General features: G+C 46.0%; 1 protein-coding gene across 2 annotated transcripts in view; it reads right to left on the reverse strand.

Moving 5' to 3' along the window:
- TBX15 (T-box transcription factor 15) overlaps positions 1-25,000 on the reverse strand; it is a 718,941-nt gene that overhangs the window by 257,378 nt on the left and 436,563 nt on the right. For both annotated transcript variants that reach the window (XM_044071487.1, XM_044071486.1), the window contains exon 4: positions 24,540-24,711. In XM_044071487.1, the coding sequence (XP_043927422.1) occupies positions 24,540-24,711 (172 nt within the window). The remainder of the gene's footprint in view (positions 1-24,539; positions 24,712-25,000) is intronic.

Here is a 25,000-nt window from a genome sequence, read left to right on the forward strand (position 1 = left end):
ACATGTACATGAAGTAGCATGGGAGTATGCGGCAGCAAGCAGAAGTATGCCTGTGTGGCCGGCGGTAAGCAATGCCCACACTGGTTAAGCAATGTGGAGGCTAACCCAGTTTAAGATGCCATAACCGGTGGTCAGCAAGTCCTAGCCTAGCACACACCAGCGCATACCCACCTACACTTCCCCCGCAGGGCCTTAGGAATGCTGTAGCTCACAGCCCTCATCGTGGCTAGTAACAACATAATCAGCACTCCCAAGTCCCCCCCTGCATACTATAGTCCAAGTGAGTTACCACAAAGGCATGGCAGATATGCAATCAGCTGCTGTTATCACAAACATATCATCCGGCACAGTCAGTCAACAGTATAGGAAATGTATGTAAGTATGTACATTAATACCAGCAAACATGTGCACAGTGCTCAGTCACAGTATTCCGAGCAGTCTATGACTACCAATGAACAGTGCCTGTCCACACATACTGTGAGAACAGTAGGGTCATATAATACTGAAGAGAGGAATGGAAAATGGGCCACGGTGTGGGGGTGTGTTTCATCCGCAGAAGTGGGAGATGAGGCTAGTCTGGTGTATGATTAAACTGCTGCATCTGAAAACCCTGGCAGGATGCTACCAGTGAGAGAAACAGTGTAGACCAGCAATGTGTACTCGTGACACAACAACAGGTCCGTCCCTGCTGGCACACACCAGACGTTATGGATCACAATAATGTTCCCACCAGTATCGGAGGTGGATGAAGGGAAGGCTCGAACATACGTGGACTAAACTGATGAAGAGCTTGCAGAAGGTTGCACTGAGACAGTAATATGGAGGAATACCAAGACATGCAGAGAGGGAAATGTGTGGAGGTGTGGTATGGCAGGGCTAGCAACTGCAGAATGGATGGATGCTGAGTACGTGAAGCTCGGGGGCCGGAGAAAGGGAGCATGGGTATGACATTAATTTAGGAATATGCAACTTACGCACAGCTGCAATGGTGTAGTGTGCAGAGCATCCACCTATCACACACACATTCTCGGTTCAGGTCCCACTGCAGCACATTACATTTCCCATGTGAAATCGGTATAACATAATCGTTTTGCTGTATAACCTACTAAATGACATTTAAACTTGAACAGGAGTATGGAACTACACATAGCCCACTCACTATTCACAGGACATGAGACAACACACAGATATGTATACACAGACAACTTGTAATGGTGTATTGTACAATAATGTATGCCATTACTGACAGCACATAGATCTGCACATATGTAATCAGTGAGAAATGCAAGGCCCTGGCAGGGCACATCCTGGAGGTGGGTGCCAATGACGCACCAGCTGAGGAGCGTGCAGGTAAGGCCCCAGGGCAAAATGGTACACCACTCATGTGTATTCATCTGCAGCTGTATAGGTACATCATGCAGAACTGAGATGTCATACACTTTGCTGCTGTGTAGTAGTAATAAACACTTCTGTAGAAGCTGTACAATTGTGTAATTCTACTGTTGATGTAATGTAATGCTGCGCTCACCTGTTATGAATGCCAAAGCTGTGGTCATTGACGTCAGCTTTCTTGCACTCCTATGTAGGTCCCTCCAGGTTACAAACACAGCAGCAGCCCGTAGCCGGTGAGTATGGTTCGTGTTCATGCATGATGATTAGCTGGGCATGTAATAGCTATGGCCTATCCCCCATGAACAAGTCTAACACACCTACCCATATTGCATGCTGTACACGTTCACATTTTGTTGCTAAGAAATGCACTGCATCACATTAGAGACCATGCTGGAGGGTACAACAGACACATGCAAGATAACTAACATCCTGTCAATGTGCAATGTGTCCACAGGGATGTGACATGTGGCAAGACACATGGCCTACAGTAGGCACATGTGTGACTCAACACCACCATGGCTGCAGCTGCACACAAGCAGGTTAAGTAAACATTGCAGATGTAACCCTGACCCCACAGCACTCATCACAGCAGTGTGTGCACTCCAAGGGATGTGGACATGAGTAGACCTTGCAACCATGCAGAGGTCTGGGACATGTGTAGGGCACCCCTCACAGCCATGGAAAGGTCCGCTGGTTGTCAGTGTAATAGTCATGTACTGGTCATACATGCACTGCTGATGTGATCTGTAATGCAGACATCAGGCATCCACAACTGATAGCTGTTCACATATCATCCCAGGCATGTGTTGCTACAACACACAGGGACTGTGAGCAGTGGCGCTGACATAACCGACACAGTACTACAGATGCACCAATGTTGTCTACACCTGCGAGGTATGGTGCGCAGTACTAAGCAGGGTGTGGAACAGGCCACAGTAACACATTGTACATGGGTGCAGTGTTAATACGGGGAGGGGCCATCACCTATCATCAAAGCCCATGCCTCACACACATAAATACTGCCGCTAGTATGATGTCACTATAGTTGCACTGCATGCTGTTGAGCTCCATGTGTAATGCATGTTGACAGAAGGCTAATGGGAGGATTGTGTGTACAAATGTTGTGCAATTCCACATATAAGAGTGTAGGGTGGCCGTTTGTGTTCATAGGTGCAATTTAGTGGAGTGTGGATAATGCATGTCAAATGTGTGTGTGTCCATGTATGCACAGGTGATAGTGGGATTGACCACATGGCGGTACATCCCCTTGAGATTGTGCCGTACATGTAGTGAGACATGGGACACCAGGACAACCTGTCAGGTATGTGAACACAGGACAGCTGATAGCATAACAAGGGCTGTAGCATGGAGCATGTACTGGGAGGTGCAGGACATACCAGATATACACATCATATTGCCAGCAGCAGATAGGTAACTGGCTACCCACATATGCAGCACTACAAATGCAATGGGGAATCCCCACAGCACATCAGTGAGTGTAATCCAGGTAGTACTGTCGTCTGCATGATGGGTCGCTTGTGCAGCAGGTGTGGCATGGACTGAGCAAGACTGTAGTATGAGGCTCTGGTGTGTGACATATGTAGTGAATGTAGCAGGCCCAACCATATAGGGGCCTCGTACACCATTACTGCCCATATACAGGGTAATACAGGGTGACAGCTGTGAGGCCATGTACAACCTACTCCACCCGGGTCAAGGAGGTGATGGAGTAATAGGTCAGGTGTGGTAACCACATGTGTAGGCATGAGGAGGGATGCTATGTTAATGGGCTGTAGTGATGCGTGTGTATTAGCAAGTGCCATGCAGGAAGGGGAACATATGTAACTGACTGTGGGACTGTCTGCAAACACAGGGAAGGTGAGGTTGTAAGGTGGCTGTCATGTGAGTGTGTGTACTGTTATGCACTGCTGTACAGGTCTTAATGTGTGTATTTGTTTCCCCCACAGGTGGCGAGGTGGGTCAGGGTCCCTCCTGCTCGCATACTGAGGTAGGTGTCCTACAGACATGATAATGATGAAGGTACAGGTGAGGCACAGGTGGGGTTGTCAGAGGCCAACACTGCACCAACATGTGTCCTCACCCTCCTAGCCACCCCAAGTCTGCACACAGTTACAGTGCCCCTACAAACCCCATCACATGTGGCCATAGCAGATGGACAGTTGACACTTGGTGGCAATGGCCAGGAAAGTGTGTGTCCATGCTAATTGTGTCGGGTCACAGTCAGCATTGCCTGATGTCCGGAAAGCCACCACATCGGCAAATGTACCATGGTGCTCATGGGAGGACCGCAGGTCATCCTGCCCCTGGGAGAGGCGCCACAACTGGTACCACCAGGAGCATGTTTCAGGCTGTAATGGAGGCACATATGGAAATGCACTCCAGACAGGTCCTGAGGCTGCAGAGGTCTGCTTTCGCAGCTGTAAGTGGCACCCTCAATGAAATCACTGTTGCCTTCTGTAAATATACTGAGGTCATGGAGAGACGGTGGGGTGAGATGGTTAGCCTCCTCAACCGTGGTATGTCTGTGCTAGAACATGTGATGGGAGTTGTGCGACATCTGCATGGACATAGGACAGAGACACCAGCAGCTGGCAGTCAACGTGGATATGCCAGGACCCACAGACACTCCCGTAGTGGCAGTACCAGCCCCAGCACACCACAGGGGCTGCTGTCCACACCACACCACAGCAGGCCACGTGCATGTGGCTCTGGCCAGGCCCAGGTGGGACATGGTTCCAGCGGACATATGTCATCATCAGGGGAGAGTAGCACCTCAAGGTCTGTACCTGCATGCGCCCATGGAATCCCTGGCAGGTACAGTCAGCATGTCCGTGGCCAAAGGCACTGAACTGCATACCCTACCAGGTAGGGTCTGCAGCTGTCCAACATTACCCCTGTGGTGCAACCACATGGCAGAACTGTGTGCATGCATATTCACACACTGTGCAAACACCTAGGGTGTCCCCATACCGGCACACACCACATCACCACGCCCCAATCAAGGAACAACACCCCTCACCCACACACATGGTGACACATGTCTGGACCACCATCAGCCTCTGGCACACATGCAACACACCCTGTGCATATGATGATACCTGTGCCACATCCCTGTCATCCATAACATCGATGCAGGGACAGGCTAACATGGTTCTGATGCACATGGTGACTGTGATAGAGTGCCGCAATGTACTGCAGTGTAGAATGTAGTCAGAGGTAATGTGTACTGCATACATGACAGGTAATGTAGCCATGCAGCTAGGATGACATTCACACACCCTGTGCATATGATGATACCTGTGCCACATCCCTGCCACCCCTAACATCAATGCAGGGACAGGCTAACATGGTTCTGATGCACATGGGACTGTGATAGAGTGCCGCAATGTACTGCAGTGTAGAATGTACTCAGGGGTAAAGTGTACTGCATACATGTCAGGTAGTGTAGCAGGTCTTTTCAGGCTTGTTGGCTGTTGGTGAAGCACCCTCCAAGAGGAAAAAACGCTGAGAGAAGAAGGGAGCCACTTTTGAGATTTTTAAGTATTTTTTCTCTGTTTATTTGCTAAGTTTTTCTGCATAGCTGCCTAGCTTGAGCATTTTCTGGCTTGTTAAACTTGATTTCTGTATTAGTAGCTGTATTTAGAGCACAACCAAAAGCTGTTTGCTGAATTTCCTGTTTGCACTTAATTTTAAATCGTTTTTTTCTTAAAACTTGCATATTTTCTGTCCTTGACCTAGCACTCTTGTGTGGGGTCATTTACTGCACTGTTATAACTTGATATTACTTGTGAACCTCTGCTATCTCTGTAAAAGACAAAAACAAAAAAAAAATCTTGCTTTTTTCCCCACTTTTCTGAGAGTTAAAAAAGTTCATTTACAGGCTTGCTGTTCCTGAACTGTTTGAAAGTTTCTGTGAGGCCATTTTTGCTTGGGCTGAAGGAGGGTCTCTGTGTTGATCAGTGGCAGTGAATAACATTGAGCAGCTTCCCTGCCCCCCGTAGAGGTGGTTACTGACTTGAAACTGTAGTTTTATTGGCCACTAGGGGTCATTTCCAAAACTCCTTCATCTTCCTCTCTTAAAACCTAGTTGCCTCGTGGTTTGGGCGTCTTTTCAGGCTTGTTGGCTGTTGGTGAAGCACCCTCCAAGAGGAAAAATGCTGAGAGAAGAAGGGAGCCACTTTTGAGATTTTTAAGTATTTTTCTCTGTTTATTTGCTAAGTTTTTCTGCATAGCTGCCTAGCTTGAGCATTTTCTGGCTTGCTAAACTTGATTTCTGTATTAGTAGCTGTATTTAGAGCACAACCAAAAGCTGTTTGCTGAATTTCCTGTTTGCACTTAATTTTAAATCGTTTTTTTCTTAAAACTTGCATATTTTCTGTCCTTGACCTAGCACTCTTGTGTGGGGTCATTTACTGCACTGTTATAACTTGATATTACTTGTGAACCTCTGCTATCTCTGTAAAAAACGAAAACAAAAAAAACAATCTTGCTTTTTTCCCCACTTTTCTGAGAGTTAAAAAAGTTCAGTTACAGGCATGCTGTTCCTGAACTGTTTGAAAGTTTCTGTAAGGCCATTTTTGCTTGGGCTGAAGGAGGGTCTCTATGTTGATCAGTGGCAGTGAATAACATTGAGCAGCTTCCCTGCCCCCCGTAGAGGTGGTTACTGACTTGAAACTGTAGTTTTATTGTCCGTTTTGGGTGTATTCCTGCTTCTTTCCAGACCCTGCTATCAAGCACGCTTTAAAGTGCTTTAGCGCGATTTAGAGTGGAGTTGCCACTAGAGCAGCATCGGGCAGCGCCGGTTAAACAAGGTTAAACTCTTTCTGGCTCCAGAAAGTCTGTTCTTCAATTTTTCCCTTAGAACTGCTCTGTTAGGAACCTAAACAGTTTACACCTTCACTAAAAAGTGCAGCACTTGTTCCAAATAGCTTTTTCTTCTCAAAAAGCTCAGCACTTGTCTTATAAGCATATCCCTTGTCTTATAAACATTCTCTTTGCAGGTCAAGCACTCCTATATTATACAAATCTCTCACTAGCAAAACCCCCAGGAGTGCCCACTTCCCTGCTAAGCCCACTACTTTTCTGTCTCATACCAACTCATAATTCTTTCTAGCATGTCGAAGGGTCAGATGCTGGCGTCCTCTCCTGCCCAGTTGGTGAATCTGGGAATTCTGAGACAATGTTACAATTGCCTCATGTACACGGACAACCCTCTCCTCCTCCCACGTAACATTAACACTTGTGAGAGATGCAGCTATTTAGCCAGACTGGAGGCTGAGCTCTCTCAACTCAGGACTGGCAAGACCAGGCAGGAGGAGAAGGCAACTACACACACCACAATACCAGTCTCACATAACTCAACCACACCACTGAATCAAACACATAAACACACTAAGACATACTCGGAGGCTCTGAGTAAAAATTTACCTAAACAGCAGAGGCCTCCAAAGCAGACACCCAAGCAACTGCAAACTCAATACAACACACAAACACATAAACAACAAAATCAGTGTGCAAAGCAGTCACTGCCCTTAAGGCCAAATACAACACCAAACATACTTGTCATAGGTGACTCCATAGTCAGACACACTGACGTCCCGCTCACCAGACTGAGTAAGGAGAAGGTCAGAGTAAGCTGCCTGTCGGGCGCTGGAATCCTCCACATAACGCAAGCACTCAGGTCTCTCAACAGCAGGTACAAGTATGACTCAGTCATTGTCCACGCTGGTGTCAACGACCTGAGACGTACCTCCTTGGACTACATGAAAAGAGACATTGAGGAGCTCTCTGATTATGTAGCCCAGGCAGGTATGACCCTGACCTTGAGCAGTATCCTACCTTCACCTAGAATGATGCCACAATACAGTGATAAGATGATCAGCTTTAATAATTGGCTTAAATTCTGGTGTCATTCAAAGGGGATCCAATGTCTGTCTGCCTGGGATGACATGCTGGACAAGCCATGCTGCTTCAAGGGACGGCTTGCACCTGTCACCCTAGGCTTCCGGATATTGGCAAAGGCTCTTGCCACCCCATAGTGCCTTTTTAGGCAAGGCTCAAATTCTAAACCTACCACCCTAGAACACAAAAAGGAAAAAACTAAGGGTAATGCTGCTCAATGCCAGAAGTCTCAATCTCAAGATGCACGCACTCGAGGCCCTTCTCAGTATGGAGAACATCGATGTATGTGCTGTGACAGAAACCTGGTTCAAGGCTCCTGAGAGCACCCCAGCACTATCAGGTTTCACCTCATATCATGCGTTCCGGCCCCAAAATCCGGACAACACCAAGAAAGGAGGGTGTCCATATTCATAAAGGACACCCACACCTCAAGGTTGGTGGCAATGCACGATGCATCGGAGACCATCCAGGTGCAATTAACCATAGGCAAGACTGCTCTGCAATTTGTAGCATGTTACAGGCCACCCTCTCAAACTCGGGAACCTCACATGGCCTTCCTGAAAACATTGGAGGATAAATGTATCTCCAAACACCATCATACTAGGTGACTTCAACTACCCTAATATAGACTGGGAACACTACTCAAGCCCAAACACTCTAGCCCAAAGGTTCCTGGAGTTCATAAACTCAAATGCCATGGAACAACTAGTCACCATCCCCACAAGAGGAGAAAACATACTTGATCTCATCATCACGAACATGGGATCACAATGTTCAACACCGGAAGTATACCCCTCACTGGTGAGATCAGATCACAAACTAATCTCGCTGGAGGTCCTCATCCCGCCCCCACCTGAAATAAAAAAGACCACAGTGAAAAACTTCTCAAAAGCCGACTTCACACTTCTAAAAACTAGTGTGATCTCCTTTATGGCCCCTGAGCCAGTGGTAAACATTACTCAAACCGCTGAATCACTTACAAATGCCTTCTACCAGCACCTACAGGACTGCATGGATCAGGCAATCCCAAACAAAACTAAGACTCTTTGTACCAAAGGCAAGCGTCCAGTCTGGTGGACCCCAGCCATAAACAAGCTCTACAACAAAAGGAGGAAGCTACTACAAGATAGAGCAAAATCCTTGAAAGGTAAGACACCTTTGATCATTATAAGTAAAAAACTAAGAGCTCTCATAAAATCATCCAAGGCAAATTTTGAGAGAAAAATCGCCAAGGACTCAAAAGACAATCATAAGGCCTTCTTTAGCTATGTTAGAAACCTAGGAGGAAACTCCCAGATATGCTCAGAATTAGTTCAAAATGATGTGAAGAGTACTGAACCTACACACATTGCCAACATACTGGCTGACAGGTTCAGTGCAAACTTCTCCCCCAAAAGGGAGAGATATCTATACCAGAGGATTGTAGCCCCCCCAAACATCTCCAACGCCCAGGTGAGAACTGCTCTCTCCAAGGCAAAAAACACAGCATCCATGGGACCGGATGGTGTCCCCGGCTGTGTGCTCCATGAACTCAATGAGGAATTAAACCCGCAGTTAGGACAGCTGTTTAATCTTAGCCTCACCTCAGGATACGTACCCAAGGAGTGGCGCACAGCGACTGTGGTCCCACTTCACAAGGGCGGTGCCTCCACCGACCCTGGAAATTACCGTCCCATTAGCTTGACAAGCCTTATCTGCAAAGCCATGGAGAGGATCATAATGGAACTCATAAATAAAGACATAGGGAACTTGCAGACTTTGGATCCAACCCAGTTTGGCTTTGTCAAAGGCAGATCATGCCTTTTAAACTTGGTTGACTTTTTCGAGACAGTCACCAAGGCCATTGATGAGGGAAAGGCAGTCCATACAGCCTACCTCGACCTGGCAAAGGCCTTCGACACAATACCCCACTCAGGTATCATCGAAAAACTCATCAGCTTGAATGTAAACCCATACATCACAAGATGGGTTGCAAACTGGCTAAGTGACAGAACCCACAGGGTCAGAGTTGCTGGAGCCATGTCAGACTCAAAGCCTGTCACAAGTGGTGTCCCACAGGGCTCATTCCTGGGTCCACTCTTATTCGGCATCTACTTTTCTGAAGTACAAGCAAACACAGGAGGGTTATGGCTGACAAAGTTTGCAGGTGACTGCAAACTGAGCGCCATAGTCGAAAACACATCTGACACAGATATCCTTCAGAAGGGCCTCACAGAAACGGATAACTGGTGCCAGAGCCATGGCCTAAAGTTAAACACCAAGAAATGCATAGTCATACCCTTCGGGAAAAACAAGGTTACCCCTAGCTACCATATAGGTGGCAATCCACTGAGCACAGAAGAAGTCATCAGGGATCTGGGGACCCAGGTTGACAGTAGCCTTTCGTTTGACACTCATGTTGCTAAAGTAGTTAGGAAAACCTTCTACATTGCCCACCTGATCATGAAGGGATTCACATCTAGATCAAGGGAGGTCATCGTCCCCTGTACTCATCACTCATTAGACCTATGATTGAGTACAATGCCCCATTCGAATGTATCTGACCCGACACCTGCAGCAGCTGGAAAGGCCCCAAAAGTTCCTCACCAAAAGGATAAAGGGTCTCAAAATATGTCTTATGCTGCCCGACTGAAAGAACTCCAGCTCTATTCAGTCTCATACCGCTTGCTCAGAGGTGACCTGTGCCTGACATATAAGGCCATGTCAAACCCAGATTTGATGAATATGCTTCACCTCAAAAAAATCTAGATCCCTCAGAACCACAAGGGCGAGAGACTTAAACCTTGACACGGTTATTAATAGAACATGCTGGAGGGACAGATTCATCACCCAGAGACTCCCTATGCTGTGGAACAAAATCCCGGTACATGTGAGGCAGAGCACTTCGCTGGCCTTGTTCAAGAGGAATCTTGACCAATGGATGGGAGATCGCAGATATACCCCAGGGATTACTTCAGTGTCACTGCTTGACAGAGGCACAGCAAAATAATAGGCATAGTTTTATTCAAGCTAAAGGGGTGGCGAAAGCCACATAACTATGGGCTAGGCTTATAAATGCCCTTGGGCAGATAGCCTAGTATGAACCTATGAACCTATGAACCTATGACAGTCACACACCCTGTGCATATGATGATACCTGTGCCACATCCCTGCCATCCCTAACATCAATGCAGGGACAGGCTAACATGGTTCTGATGCACACGGTGACTGTGATAGAGTGCCACAATGTAGTACAGTGTAGAATGTACTCAGGGGTAATATGTACTGCATACATGTCAGGTAGTGTAGCCATGCAGCTAGAATGCATCCCCGCTGTTGGTAACACCAATTGATATCCCCATACCATCATCTATTTGTGCTGTAGGCATACATGTGTCAACAGGAGGATGGTCCACAGTCATATTCCATGGGGGTATGTCAGTGTGGTGACACCATGGCCGTGACATATGTGGTGTACAGTTGCAAACATTCCACAGGTATGTATAACAGCTATTGGCCGTGCAAATGTGACTGGTGGCCTGCTGGTACAGGTATGATCTGCACCCTAATGTCAACCCATCCACATACACACACATTCTGACTTGGCGACACTGTGTCTAGCTACTGTACTGTGTGGCTGTCATTGCACACATGATGCCATCTGTAGGGTGAGGTGTGTATCAGGTCACGAGCTACATGCAGACCATGAACAGACATATACAATATGGTAATGGGAGATGTAATGTTTGTATAAGGTGAAGACATAGTATTTCACACCATCATATACACATTGACCAACACATAATGGGTAGACACGCATCTTATAGACCTGCTTGTATAGTTGATAACTAACTAGTCCATGTGTCCAATGTGTTACAGGTAGGCTGCACACAGCACATGTGTAACTAGGCCATATCCTGTTTTCTGTTGCCTGTATGGGTGATGGTGATATTGGCCACCTGAGATTGGTACGTGGGCCATATACCAGGTGTACCATGGTGTACCATGGTGTAAAGACAGTGTACACAGCACCCACATACCCCACTGGGTATTGTACACACTAGAACCCATCTAGATATTCTGACATACCCACTAACACACAGTGGCCACGACGCAAGAACAACCCATTGCATATCACAACAGTGGTAACACAGGGATATGCATGTGATGCACATGTCACAAGCATAGTAAGGTGTTGCATTGCATTGCCACACCTATGAGTGACAACAACAATATCAGTACTACTGTCTGGCAATGTGTATTGTAATAAGAGTATGTGGACTCGGACCAGTGTACCCTACAGATATGCACACATGCACATATATGCACACGTGGTAGATCTTAATGGGATTCCCATGCCTACCGACCCACTGGTGCAACACTGTTGTGCTGGCACTGCAAGGCACATGCAGCTGTTAGGGAGTGGAGTGTAACAGGCTACATGTTATGTTAATGACGTTGAGGGGCACCACACACTATACGGGTCATACGAATAGGTATCCCCCCCAGCCAAACATGTCCTCCCTGCAATACATTACCAAGTGTTGGCGAACCCATAACCAGGGCCAGTGGCAACATGGGCACATGATGTTACGTGTACTACATCCCACCTGTATGATGTCAGGCTGTTATTGGTAACATATCATGCGGTACGTTCTGGCTCCCATGGGAAATGTATTATGTGGATGCCATCAACATTACCAGGCTTCAGATACACAGACACAGATATGCAGATACAGGTATACATATACATGATTATATATATATATATATATATATATATATATATATATATATATGTATGTACATATACATGTGACTACACATACACACGCAGTTATATGTACAGTATGAAACATAAGCGGTAGATGCACACAATATGGAACAGCCACTATGCCTACAGTTGACCCCTGAACGACTGGACACTGTATGTGCCACCCATACAAATGACAATAGTTGCCTGTAACATACACCCACAGAGAGATCATAGGCGAAACAACACCCACAGGTATGCTGACATGGTAACCTGTCATCATGTACTATTACAGTTCTACATGCCATGCCATATAGCTGTTCAGACACTGACAACTATATCAATGGAATGATGCTACAGTGGACCAGTTACACTCACATAGTAGGTTGGAAAGGTTCACAGCTGTTGCTGTCCAGGTCAAGCCATACACATTGTACAATAGGAAAGACACACTGGGCCACAGGATACCTAACAATTGACAGTATGTACTCCAGGTGTGTAGTTCAGCATCCTCTATCTACACACTGTACAGACACAATAGGTGGTATGGATGTCTTATGACCACATGGGTTGTAACTGCTACATAACCTGGCATAACTGACACCATTATGTGCACACCAACACACAGAACAGTTTGTATGGCAGGGGGCAGTAGTCCTGCAGTACCCAGATCCATGACAGTGATGTGTATATAAGTGAAGTATGTGGTACTGCACATCCAGATACTTTAAGGCAGATCAGCCCTGATAACCCCACATTTTGTAGCACCCTAGATCTTTTCAGGTGTTCCCCCCTGGACTCAATTATACAGGGCCATATACCACTGTTATATACACTGGGCACTGCAGTGCATGAGGGAACACATGTATTGTGTAGGTGGCACTCACACATATATGGCCCCAGCCCCACCATATGTGTGGGGGTTACAACGGCAGTGGACTGATGGCAGACATGGCAGTATATTATACTACCAGTGCACTATGGATCAACCACCAATAACATGACATATGTGCACAGCTTGGTATGTAGGTGATCAACAAAGGCTGGAATACAGGCACATATGTGGAGAACTATTGCCATATACTACACAAGGTGCAGGTGTTACAGGATAGTCCCTAACATACCCTTAGTCAGGGAATTGCTGGTGTGAATGGCCATTGATGTAGCCATGTACCGGTAACACACAACACACACACTGCCAGTGTATTATCTGACACAAGACCTGTGTGGTGGGCAGACAAGACGTGATAGGCACAGCTCCGACTGGCATGAGGGTAGGCCCACAGTTGTGTGCTATGCAGACAGACTGCATTCCATGGCAAACTAGTATATACACCCACACCCTGTAACACTAGTACTGTACAGTCTGTCTGTACATTCTGATTTTTTGACGAATATGTGGCTTCCCTGAGTGTGCCGCTTCTCCTGTATGGGGTATTGCTACATGCTGTCGGTAGCACTGCTGCCCACACACGGGATGGATGCCCATCACACAGGAGATGTAATGGGACCACGCACAGATGATGTGGGGATCAATGGTGGGTGGTTGCCATGACAGTGTTAAATGGGTGTAGTACGCATGTGTATTCGTATATCTGGCTATCTGGATATGTAAATGTACATAAATTCCCACCATAATTCCTGGACATGAAGTGTAGGACACCCCAGCCCGTATGTTCCCAATGTTGTAGTTGCAGGGGATGTCAGGTATCTTTAGCAGGTATACTAGTAGGCTATTGCTACTGTCATTGGGATTGTCTTCACAGACATGGTGTGTGTGGCAGATCACATCTGCTCATAACATGTGTGCCATTGGTTACTGAACAACATCCAAAGGACACCAGTGTACAGTACTGCTGCTAGCATGTAATGCCACTGTGGACTGCAGCAAAGATATTAGCCAGTATATGTGGGGGTCTGACACAGTCTGTACATTCCAGAGGTATACACATATGCCCTTAGTGCTACACATGTGTACCATGCCTCACAATATGGATGTGGATGGCCATGTAGATGGGTATAACACATGATGACAGGTATATAATGTCCACCATAGGTCATGCATTCACACACCTCTGCCTGGCCTGTAACAGTATGACTGCTGGTATAAGGGTGCCATGGCCACATACTACACAATAGGTATTGACATACATACGCACTGCATCCCACTGCCCTGTCTGACATACATGACTGTTAGGGGAGGCCTGGCAGTAGGACATCTGGCTAGTATCTGCACATGACATCCCACTGGGTAGCTACACTCAGCTGCTAGGCATGTCACAATGCACTGTGAAAGCTGCAGGCTCAACACTGGCCTACACCTCCCAAGGGGGAATGCACATGTACCTGCATATACAGCAGGCTCCACAGGCATGTCACAGCACAGGGTAGGATACACCTGTGTGACAGTGCATATCCACAACCACTGTGAGCACAGCCACAGCCACATATGGTTAGCTAGCATGGTATGACAGTATATGGACTATGTGTTTGACACCACCCTCATATGTGCCACTCACAGACTTCCCTACATATACTGGCCTGCTACACAGTTTGGTCTGGTGGGTTTCTGTGGTATGGGACATGTGGATTTATGGCCCTACAAACATGTACGCCACTACAGTACCATACAGTGGGGCAGCATGTAACATCTGCAAATAGGGGAACTAGAACAATGTCATCTACCACAGTCTGTACACAGGTACATATCAACACTACAAACACTGTTGACAATCACCATAGGTACACAGACCTCAGTACTGTACGAACATCCTCAGAACATGCAGGTAATGTAATGTAATGTAACCCTACTGTACATAACATGTGTTGCAGTCAGAAATATCCGTGGCTTGTTCGCAGATATGATGCCACAAAGTATGGTGTACAGCACATATGCACCAACTCATGCACGACATATGTACAAAGGTTGACAGAGGTGTGGCTGGGAGCACATACACAGGACCAATATCGACATGCTGCTGTGATGACCACATACATTTACTGTTATTACAGGACTGTTGCAACATATGTCCTTTGAGGGATATGACGTCTGTGACTACCACAGCTTTCTCCATCTACTGACTGCAATCTTCACACTACCTTCAGCAGTCGACAGCTAGATGCTCTGCAGGTGGCACATGCAGCCATGGACACAACACTGCCCAGGCTCCAGATGACCCTGCAGATGGTGATTCCCCATCACAATGAAACTGACATGGCAGGTATTGAGACATGTACATCAGCCATATCCACACAAACACTGTGAAAGCAACATTACTCCAAATGCAGTAGCGGCACCTACAGGCTGTAGTCAGGTCAGACAATCCACCTCCCATATGATGCACTGTTTCCACAGTGTATGTTGTTAGAGGTACACCATAATCCATCTGGGATGCTGTTTGGCACAAACCAGATCTAGTTCCTGCTCACAGTGGGTGACAAGAGCAAACACCACCATGATGTTCCTGAGTATTGGAGTGTGTTTCCATACAACTGGCGATGGGGATGTTACCACAGCTGTTTCACATGCAATCAGCTAGGGGAGGGCTGCAATTCATGCAGAGGCCATCAACTGATCATGAGCACTACCTACATTACACATGCTGCTGCCTAAGTAAGCAGGTGTAGGTCTCCATGTCCAGCTGAGAGTGGGTGGGGATGCAGTCAGAGACTAATACGTGTCAGGGTGGGTTGGGAGGGTACAACTGAGGCATGGTTGTGTCACAAACCTAGTAGCACATGGTATCAAACCCCTGATGACTATGTAGTGCTAGCAAAGTCTGCTGCAATTATTTGATGTTCCACATAGGTTACCTGTTGTGGAGCACTCAGAACATATATGTGATGGGGAGTGACATCTGCAACAGGGATACAGTAGCTGTATGATAGGTGACATACATGTGCCTGTTGGCATGAACAGGTGACAGCGTCAACACAGTTGCACTCTCACAAGGACACACACACATTGACACACATGGCAGGGCCAGGTGTACAACTCATTGGTTGTGGGATTGCCACATCACATCACTGTGCAGGTATCCTATGCACCACACAGGTCATATGGGGGCTGTATGGGCGAAGGGTATGGGAAGGTGTCTGACATCAGACAGCATGCTGCAGTATGCCCATGGTGGTTGTAGGGAGTGTGAATGTGAACATCTGCAGCATGCAACTCACACACACACAAACACACATGGTGCCACTACTGACATGCATGTGTGCATGTCTGCACAGGTGTGTGGTGTTCCACTGCACCAGACGGCTGTCAATGGCTAGGCGATGGGTGTACCTTGGCATCAGGCCACATGATGATGGTCTGCATTGTGGCTCAGGGATGTAGTGTCTGCATTTGCACACACATTGTATATCCCTGTACAGTGGACATTGTGATATATAGTATGGCCACCATGTAGGAAAATGCAAAACCCACTCCACATTGGCCACACAGTCACAACCATCTCTACACAGGATATGGGTTACAAACACATTCACACACACACTCACCTGTCATGTTTGGGAGTAGAACCCCTACCTAACTAGTGTATGACACTACAGTCCTATGCAGTTATAGTAAACTCCACGGATATTACTGGGGTAGTCCTTGCCCATAAGTGTATTTCACACTGACTGATGTCAGCAGGATTGCCAAAGTAGGGCTTTGAAATGACTGTGAGAGACTAGCCTAAAATGCATTGCTCCCTACACAGACAGTGACACACACAATACATCCGAAACTGCCATGTGTGGGGATGGACCCAAAACATGCCTCTAATTCACACTACAGCAGTACACAGTCACAGCATGCGATACGGAGATTACTGGGCTACAGCTCTCCCAGGTGATTATTTCTAGGTGGGTGACATCAGCAGCCTTGCCAAAGGAGGGTATTCCACTTGTAAGGCATTGAGTAGCCTAAAAAGCATTGCTCTCTACACAGTCAGTGACAGACAGACATGTACACACAGACTCACACATGCACAGTTGCCACATCTGGGGTTCAACCTCCTACCTAACTACATTATCACACTACAGCAGTATGCAGTTACAGCATGCGCTACAGAGATTACTGGGCTACAGCTCTCCCAGGGAGTATTTCTAGGTGGGTAACATCAGCAGCCTTGCCAAAGGTGGGTATGTGAAATGTACTGGGTGTGAGTTACCTAAAAGCATTGCTTTCTACACAGTCAGACATGCACGCATACACACACAGGCAGGTCGGGGGCTAGAACTCCCAACTAACTCCTTACTAACACTATGGCCATATGATGTTACGGGACATGCTACAGATATTACTTGTCTACGATTGTCCCAAGGGTGTATTTCAAGTTGCGTAACATCAGCAGCCTTGCCAAAGGAGGGTATTCCACTTGTAAGGGGTGTGAATGGCCTAAAAAGCATTGCTCTCTACACAGTCAGTGACAGACACACACACACATGCACAGTTGCCACATCTGGGGTTCGACGTCCTACCTAACTACATTATCACACTACAGTAGTATGCAGTTACAGCATGCGCTACGGAGATTACTGGGCTACAGCTCTCCCAAGGGAGTATTTCTAGGTGGGTGACATCAGCAGCCTTGCCAAAGGTGGGTATGTGAAATGTATGGGGTGTGAGCTACATAAAAGCATTGCTCTCTACACAGTCGGACATGCACGCATACACACACACAGTTGGCAGCTAGAACTCCCAACTAACTCCTTATTCACACTATGGCCATACGATGTTATGGGATATGCTACGGAGATTACTTGGCTACGATCATCCCAGGGGTGTATTTCAAGTTGCGTGACATCAGCAGCCTTGCCAAAGGAGGGTATTCCACTTGTAAGGGGTGTGAGTGGCCTGAAAAGCATTGCTCTCTACACAGTCAGTGACAGACAGACACTTACACACAGTTGCCACAACTGGGGTTCGACCTGCTACCTAACTACATTATCACAATACAGCAGTACACAGTTACAGCATGCACTACAGAAACTACTGGGCTACAGCTCTCCCAGGGGAGTATTTCTAGGTGGGTGACATCAGCAGCCTTGCCAAAAGTGGGTATGTGAAATGTACAGGGTGTGAGTTACCTAAAAGCATTGCTCTCTACACAGTCAGTGAGAGACTGACACACACATGAACAATGACACACACACTTGCTATGGCGTTAGAACTCCTACCTAACTAGTCTATGACACTACAGCAGTACGCAATTATGGGATGTGCCACAGAGATTACTGACCTACAACTCTTCCAAAGGTGTATTACACATTGGATAACCTCAGCAGGCTTGTCAGGGTACCGCTATGGGGTGGCCAGTGTGTGCATGGCCCATACACCATTCATGTAGGGGTGACACGCCACAGGTGGCCACACACGGGGTCATATGTCACAGGTGCATGTCTAGGGCAACTAGCTGACTATGTCTTTGTACAACCATGTTGCACAGCTGGCACGTGGACCACATAGTCTATGATGCTGATAGGTACTGGTCGCTAGTAACTGCAGTGTGTGACATCTACAACTGATGTGTTTGGGCCTTTTGGCTGTGTGCTTGGTGGGTCCAGCTTGGATGGTTCCTTGTCATGGTCACCCTCTTTCACACATCTATATCCATCTACCTTTGGCGTATTATGGTGTGTTGTCCTTACATATATGTCTGTATTCCCATCCACTGTGTGTGCAAGGCATGAGTGGTGCATACTGGCATGTGTCTGCAGTAACTATTGTAACCGCTGGATATGTCTGGTCCACTGGTGTTTGCATACATGGCCTTCATGTGTTTAAGTGTGTGAGCATGCCCAGTATGACCTTTCAGTATGTTGATGACTGACATTGCCTTCATTACTCCAAGTGTGTGAGCATGCCAAGTAAGGCTGTCTGTTATGCATGTGTGGAGCATGTCCGGTGGTTTGTACTGCACAGCTGACTTTTGTGTTGTACACCGGCAGGTAGCATGCTGTGTCTGCAGGGTATCCACCGATCATTTGGCATTGACTGTTGCAACATGTCTGCATAGCGGGGGGTACACCTGACTATTTCTATGTTTCTACACAGGAGTGGGGGAGCGCATCTGACTGTTACTGTATTTCTATGTGAGGTTGGGGGGGGGGCACACCTGACAGTTGTACATATTTGCTAGGACTGTACTGGTATGTCCTGTAGTCCAATTCTCTCAGTGGTCTTACCCATCATGCTGGCTATGCCATACCGGTGTACTTCCGTCTCTATCTTTTGATTGCATACACATTGGTTTCAGACTTCCTAGCTGTCACAACTGACATCCCACTACCTGGCCTGCTGTGGTCTGTCCGTGTAGGCCTGGGTGGGGGTCAGCCGTGCCCCTCATTCAGAGGCCATAGTATGGCATTTGTTTGTGTTTGTCTACACCTGTCCTGCTGGCTATGACTGTTGTTGAGTATGTGACCCCCCTCCTGACTGGCACGTGTGAGTCACTTATCCTTTGGGTGTCCCAGTATTGTGGGTGGTGCTGCAGGGCTGCCTATATCGAATGCACGTAGTACACTGCCTATGCAAGTTAGGCACAGGTAGTGTAATGTTTGGCATCCCTCTTACTGTATGTGAGAGTCAGAGAGAGGTGATATTCCCTGGGTCCCTCCCGTGTCAGTGTATGTGCTATGCATTGCCTCTTTGCCAGAGCCAGGGCATACTGGGCATGCCTCCTTCTGCCTATTGGGGCAGGTTGAGATTGTTCCTCCTCCAAGTCACTCTGTGCCTGTGCAGGCCTTGGCATTGGTGGGGGGCTATATGGCCCTGCCCCTTGCTACTCCTACTGCAGCTGTTTCCACAGGATCATATTGTGTAGCATGGCACATACAAGGATGATTTGGGTACATGTAGTTGGTGAGTACTGCAAGGCTCCACCAGATGTGTCCAAGCACTGGAACCGTGGCTTGAGCATCCCAAACACATGCTCTATTATGATGCTTGTTTATGCGTGTGCCTCATTATGGAGTTCTTATTCGGGTGTGTGTGCATTTCTGATGGGTGTCATCAGCCATGGCTCTAGTGTGTATACAGCATCTCCCACTAGGTGACCATGTGGGATGTCCCCATTGGCAAATTTCTGGTACAGCTGTGTCAGATGCCAGATGTGGGAATTGTGATAACTACCAGGACAGCCAGCACACACATTCAGTATTATGCCCTGGGCATCGCACACGACCTGGCAGTAGATGGAGGGGAAGCCATTGCGGTTGATGTAAACCCTACCCTGCTCACCAGGTGGTGCTTTGATGCATATGTGCATGCAGTCTATTGCACCTATACCTCAGGGCATTCTGCTATTTGGTGGAAGAGATACATACTGCTGGTCAATGCCTCACGGGTAAGGGGGAAATATACGTGCTCACCGACATGTGTTGCCATGGCATCCAGGAACTGGTGGAGTACCCTGGATGCTGATGCCTGTGAGATCCCCATCATATCCCCAGTTGGCCTTTGGAAGGTACCTGTAGCTAGTATTCTTAGGCCTACACATACCTTTGTTTCCACTGGGATGGGTTCCGCTCTGTTAGTTCTGTGTGACAGGCGTGGTCGGCACAGCTCAACAATCTGCCGTAGGAGGTCCCTGTCCACCCTATAGCACTCCACTATCTCCAGCTCATGTAGCCCTTGGTAGGTGACCCTGGGTCTGTACACTCTTCTCCGTCTTCTCACTGTGGGTTGGTCGGCAGCATTTCCATCCTTGCCACCCTCAGCATCTTCCACAAGTTGTATGATAGCTATTGCAGCCCCTAACATTATGCTGTTGTGAGTGTTAAAAGTTCCCTGCTTGTTTACACTGGTGGTGTAGGGTGTGGGAAAAACCAGAGGGGTAGGTGTTTACATAGTTTATAGCGGTGTTCTGGGCTGGGCTGGTCTGCTGCCTGTGTAATTGGCTGGTTCTGATCCGTTTCACATGGCAGCAAACCTAATACCCCTTGCTTAACTTCCTACTGCTGCTTTCCCTTCCCATTGCCCTTCTGATTCATCCCAGGGGCGAGCTGTGCAATCAGTGTACTGCAATGTGCACACTGCTACTATTTTCTGGTTTCACTTCCTTTATCTTCCTGTAGAACCCATTGCATGGCACGCACACCCACTTACACTGTGTCTACATGCTGGGCAGGTTTAGACACACCTCCTGGCTTTGCTGTGCTAATCTGGATGCAACCCAGAGCCACAGGTCTCCAATCCGCTGATAGTATGCCTGACACTCCCACACATGATGTCACCTACCTCCTAGTCTTGCACTCAGCTATCCTTACTCATACATTGTTCGGACCTGCCTCACATGCTGGAGAAAACCGGGATTCACTACCCGTCCCCTCATTTGCATAGAATTGCCTACTAATGCATAGTTACATGTGTCACACTGTGCCTCCCCCCTTAGCAACCACTACTCACTGTCTGGGTTGTCTTTTGCCTGCTATTGACCTGCATGGCAGAATACTGATTTTAGTTAGACTGTTGTTTTTAGGTTTATTTTCTTATTTCCCCACCGGTCCCATTTGCACGCCCCTGCCCTATGCTTCAACGGACGTGATTGGCGGACATATCATAAAAGTTGTATTTTGTACATCTGGCATTGTTTGCAATGCCAATGACCTTCTACTTGGCCATTGGCATGCTTCCTCAATGCTATGCAGCCTTTATTTGGAGCTGTCATAGCTCTGGTTTGCATTTTGCAGTGCCGTACTCGTTTACTGAGTACATTTCTACATATTACGCTAGTCCTGCACACCCTAATTCCTGCTTCCTGGATGGCAAGTTTACCTCATTTGCATGGTTTTCACCTGCAAATGGGGTGATTTGCATACAGTGGCAGGGGATGTGCAGCACTAGTGCTACAGCGCTCACGCATGTCAAACGTGCATGTACGTGAATTGCTCGGCCGCCATATTGACAAAATTTCATCTAACATTAATCATGCATGCCGTGCAAGCTTTTGAGAATCCGGGGGTATATGAATGAAAGTCTCTCACTGATAGATGACATTTTATTCATGAGAGGATATCAACAATTCAGTTTAGTCAACCAAATGTTGCATTGGGAAAGCATGACTTTGTCTTTTCTACAATGCACTGTTTGTCCCCACAAGATGATATTTGAAGGTGCTGCCCTCCTTTCAAGAGTGTGCTGCTTTCTTTTAAAATGGTCATGTTTGGATTTACTGCTTTTTTTCAGAATTTCTAGTCATAGTGCTAGTATTTTCCATTGACCCTCATAGTACTGTGATCAATTTCTTTTACAGTTACTGTAACAAACCCTTTTTTTCAGATGCAGAAAAATACTGAAATTAAATTGCCCTTTTTAAGGATTAAGACTTTGCTTCAAGTCTTGCTGCAGATGCTTGTCAAGCTGAGTCAACCAGAGTATCACATTTCATGCCATTCTAGTCTCAGCAACTCAGATAGCAGAAGCTTGTCTGCAAAGGGAACCTGCATCTCCACAGATTTAATGGATGTACGGCCTCAGCAGAATGGAAATATGGCATTGCTATAAGTACCTTGTTATGTAGACTTTTCCTGACTAAAAATCTTAGATGCAATGCAACATCTGATGTGAGACACTAACAGGTAAATTAGTAAAGAAATTATTGTAAGACTGTACAAAACCCTATCTGCTATGTACCAGAAAAGCAGAATTAAACTGAAATACCAAACAAAGTGAGAGAAATCTAAGTCATGCTTTACTTTGGAGTAGGCAGTCATTTTATAAAGAGAGGAAAATACATCCTGGGATAAGGATATGAGTTTAGGGCATAGATGCACCTTAACAGGCATTTTTTTCTGTGGTGATAGAAGTAAGAGGTCCACTCCAATAGAGTGTCTGAGGTCCATGTCAGCAGATCCATAGTAAGCCTGGGCATTGCCATAACAAGTGTGGGGTAAAGATGGCAGCTGTTCCAGGTACAAATTCTTAGAGGCTACAATTATCAGTTGCTAATGTGGCAGGAGTGCAATACCAGCATTCATTTAAGAAGCCATGGGTGATAACATCTTAAATGAATATGTTTTTGGTAGTTTAGTATGCTAGTAACTGTAGCAGGAAACTAGCATAAGCTCTTTGCTGCAGTTCATTAGTAGCTGTAGCAAGAAGCTTATATAAGGTCTTCACTATAGTTTGAGTTCTACAAGTTCATTTCTCTTTGTTTTTGTTTTTTTTTTCTTGGTCTGCAACCCCTCAACTCAATTTAAAGGGGTCATAGGTCTGAACTGCTCAATGCACAAGATGCCATAGCTGTGGTTCTGTTACTGGAAAAGCAAGGCAGAATTAGTAAGATACTAGAGAAGGTGACCAAATAAGAGAAATAAGATTAAATTGCAAAAGACATTTGAAACGAATATGTATGGTATGAAGTCTGCAGAATGGCCTGGATTTTCTTCTCTCTTATGCCTTTGATTTTCGTGTAGAAAGTTTTAAATCCCTTTGAATGTTTAGGCACATATTTTCACAGTATCCAAGAACATATTCAGAAGACTTACAAAACGTCCCCAGAGCAGATGGGCACACATACAAGCTACAGCAGATGACTAGCTTGCAAAGTTGTATAAAAATATGTATAATAAATAAAACACACATTTGCAGTCAAAACAAAATAATTAATAACAGAAAAGTATAACCTGCTAGTTGCTGTATGCAGTTATACTTGCAAATGTTTCACTTCACTAGCTTTTCAATCAGCAACCTTTAATGAACAAGACACATATGATTTTCTTGAGAAGAATGTGCCCAATATCATCAGAAAATTAGACATCTGCCAGAAGGAGAAAGGGAATACAGTAGATTTTTTTTCTGAACTACTAATCATTTAATTAGAATTGTAACTTTTTCTTACATGCAGTTCAAGAGGTCAGTATGAAGGGAAGTAAGGGGCTTTGCTTAATTAACTGCCTTTCAGAATAAATAAGGTTCTCTGTATATAAGATAAATATGAAAATTAAAACCACATTTCACAGCTATTATGCAATTACTGAGTAGTACATGTCCTACAATGAGTACAGAGAGAATAAAAACAAACTAGTTCACAAGTGTTTTCTGAAAAGCTATATTTTGACTATAAAAAGTCACATCTGGAAACTTGCTAAAGAATTACTTTCTTAGATGATGTCATTTTTAATTTATATAATTTAGCTTTTACAATTCAAATTCACCACTGAATGGCTGGCTTCCTGGCAGTGGAAGACCTTTATTACTGTATTTTGAAAACATAGAATTTAAAGAAAGTCATACTGCAGTCAAATACTGAGACTACTTACCCAGACTAATAGCATGTTTTTAGCAGCATGACATACAAGCCTGGAGGCATATGTGTCCATTTGAGTGCTACAGGGCAAAATGTTTGCTTTGCCATTGTCTTTTCCTTCTGAATAAAAGTGAGACAACATCTGATGGGTTATGTCTGCCCCATTATTCTCTCAAAAAAAGCTTAATAAAGTGAAGCAAACACCACATGGGCATAAAGATATACACTGCAGTTATATCAAGCTGTGAACTTACATGCCCTTGGTCATCTAATTCATTGTTTGTCAGCTTGAGCTTATCAAAGCTAACTACTTGTCTCATCCAGGTGTCTCCGGAGGCCAGTGAGTCTGGATGGATATAGACTCGTGGGGGAACCGGGGAGTCTGCATTTCCTGCCACCATCCATTTTGAGCTGTGATACACATACCTAAATTGAGAAAAAACAGGATGCAATTAAACACTTCATCTGCATACAATAAGCACTGCCCAGACCTGCAAATCTAAATCATTGCAAGGATAAGTTCATAGTTTCCAGCTGCCCACAGCTTGTAATCAGACTGAATGCCCACACACATACACAAACACACACACACACACACACACACACACACACACACACACACACACACACACACATGCGTATGTACTACATATATATATATATATATATATATATATATATATATATATATATATATATATATATATATATATGA

Source organism: Protopterus annectens, chromosome 5.part0 (genome assembly GCF_019279795.1).
Source record: "Protopterus annectens isolate FY-2018-M chromosome 5.part0, PAN1.0, whole genome shotgun sequence".
In the NCBI taxonomy this organism is placed as follows: domain Eukaryota; kingdom Metazoa; phylum Chordata; order Ceratodontiformes; family Protopteridae; genus Protopterus; species Protopterus annectens.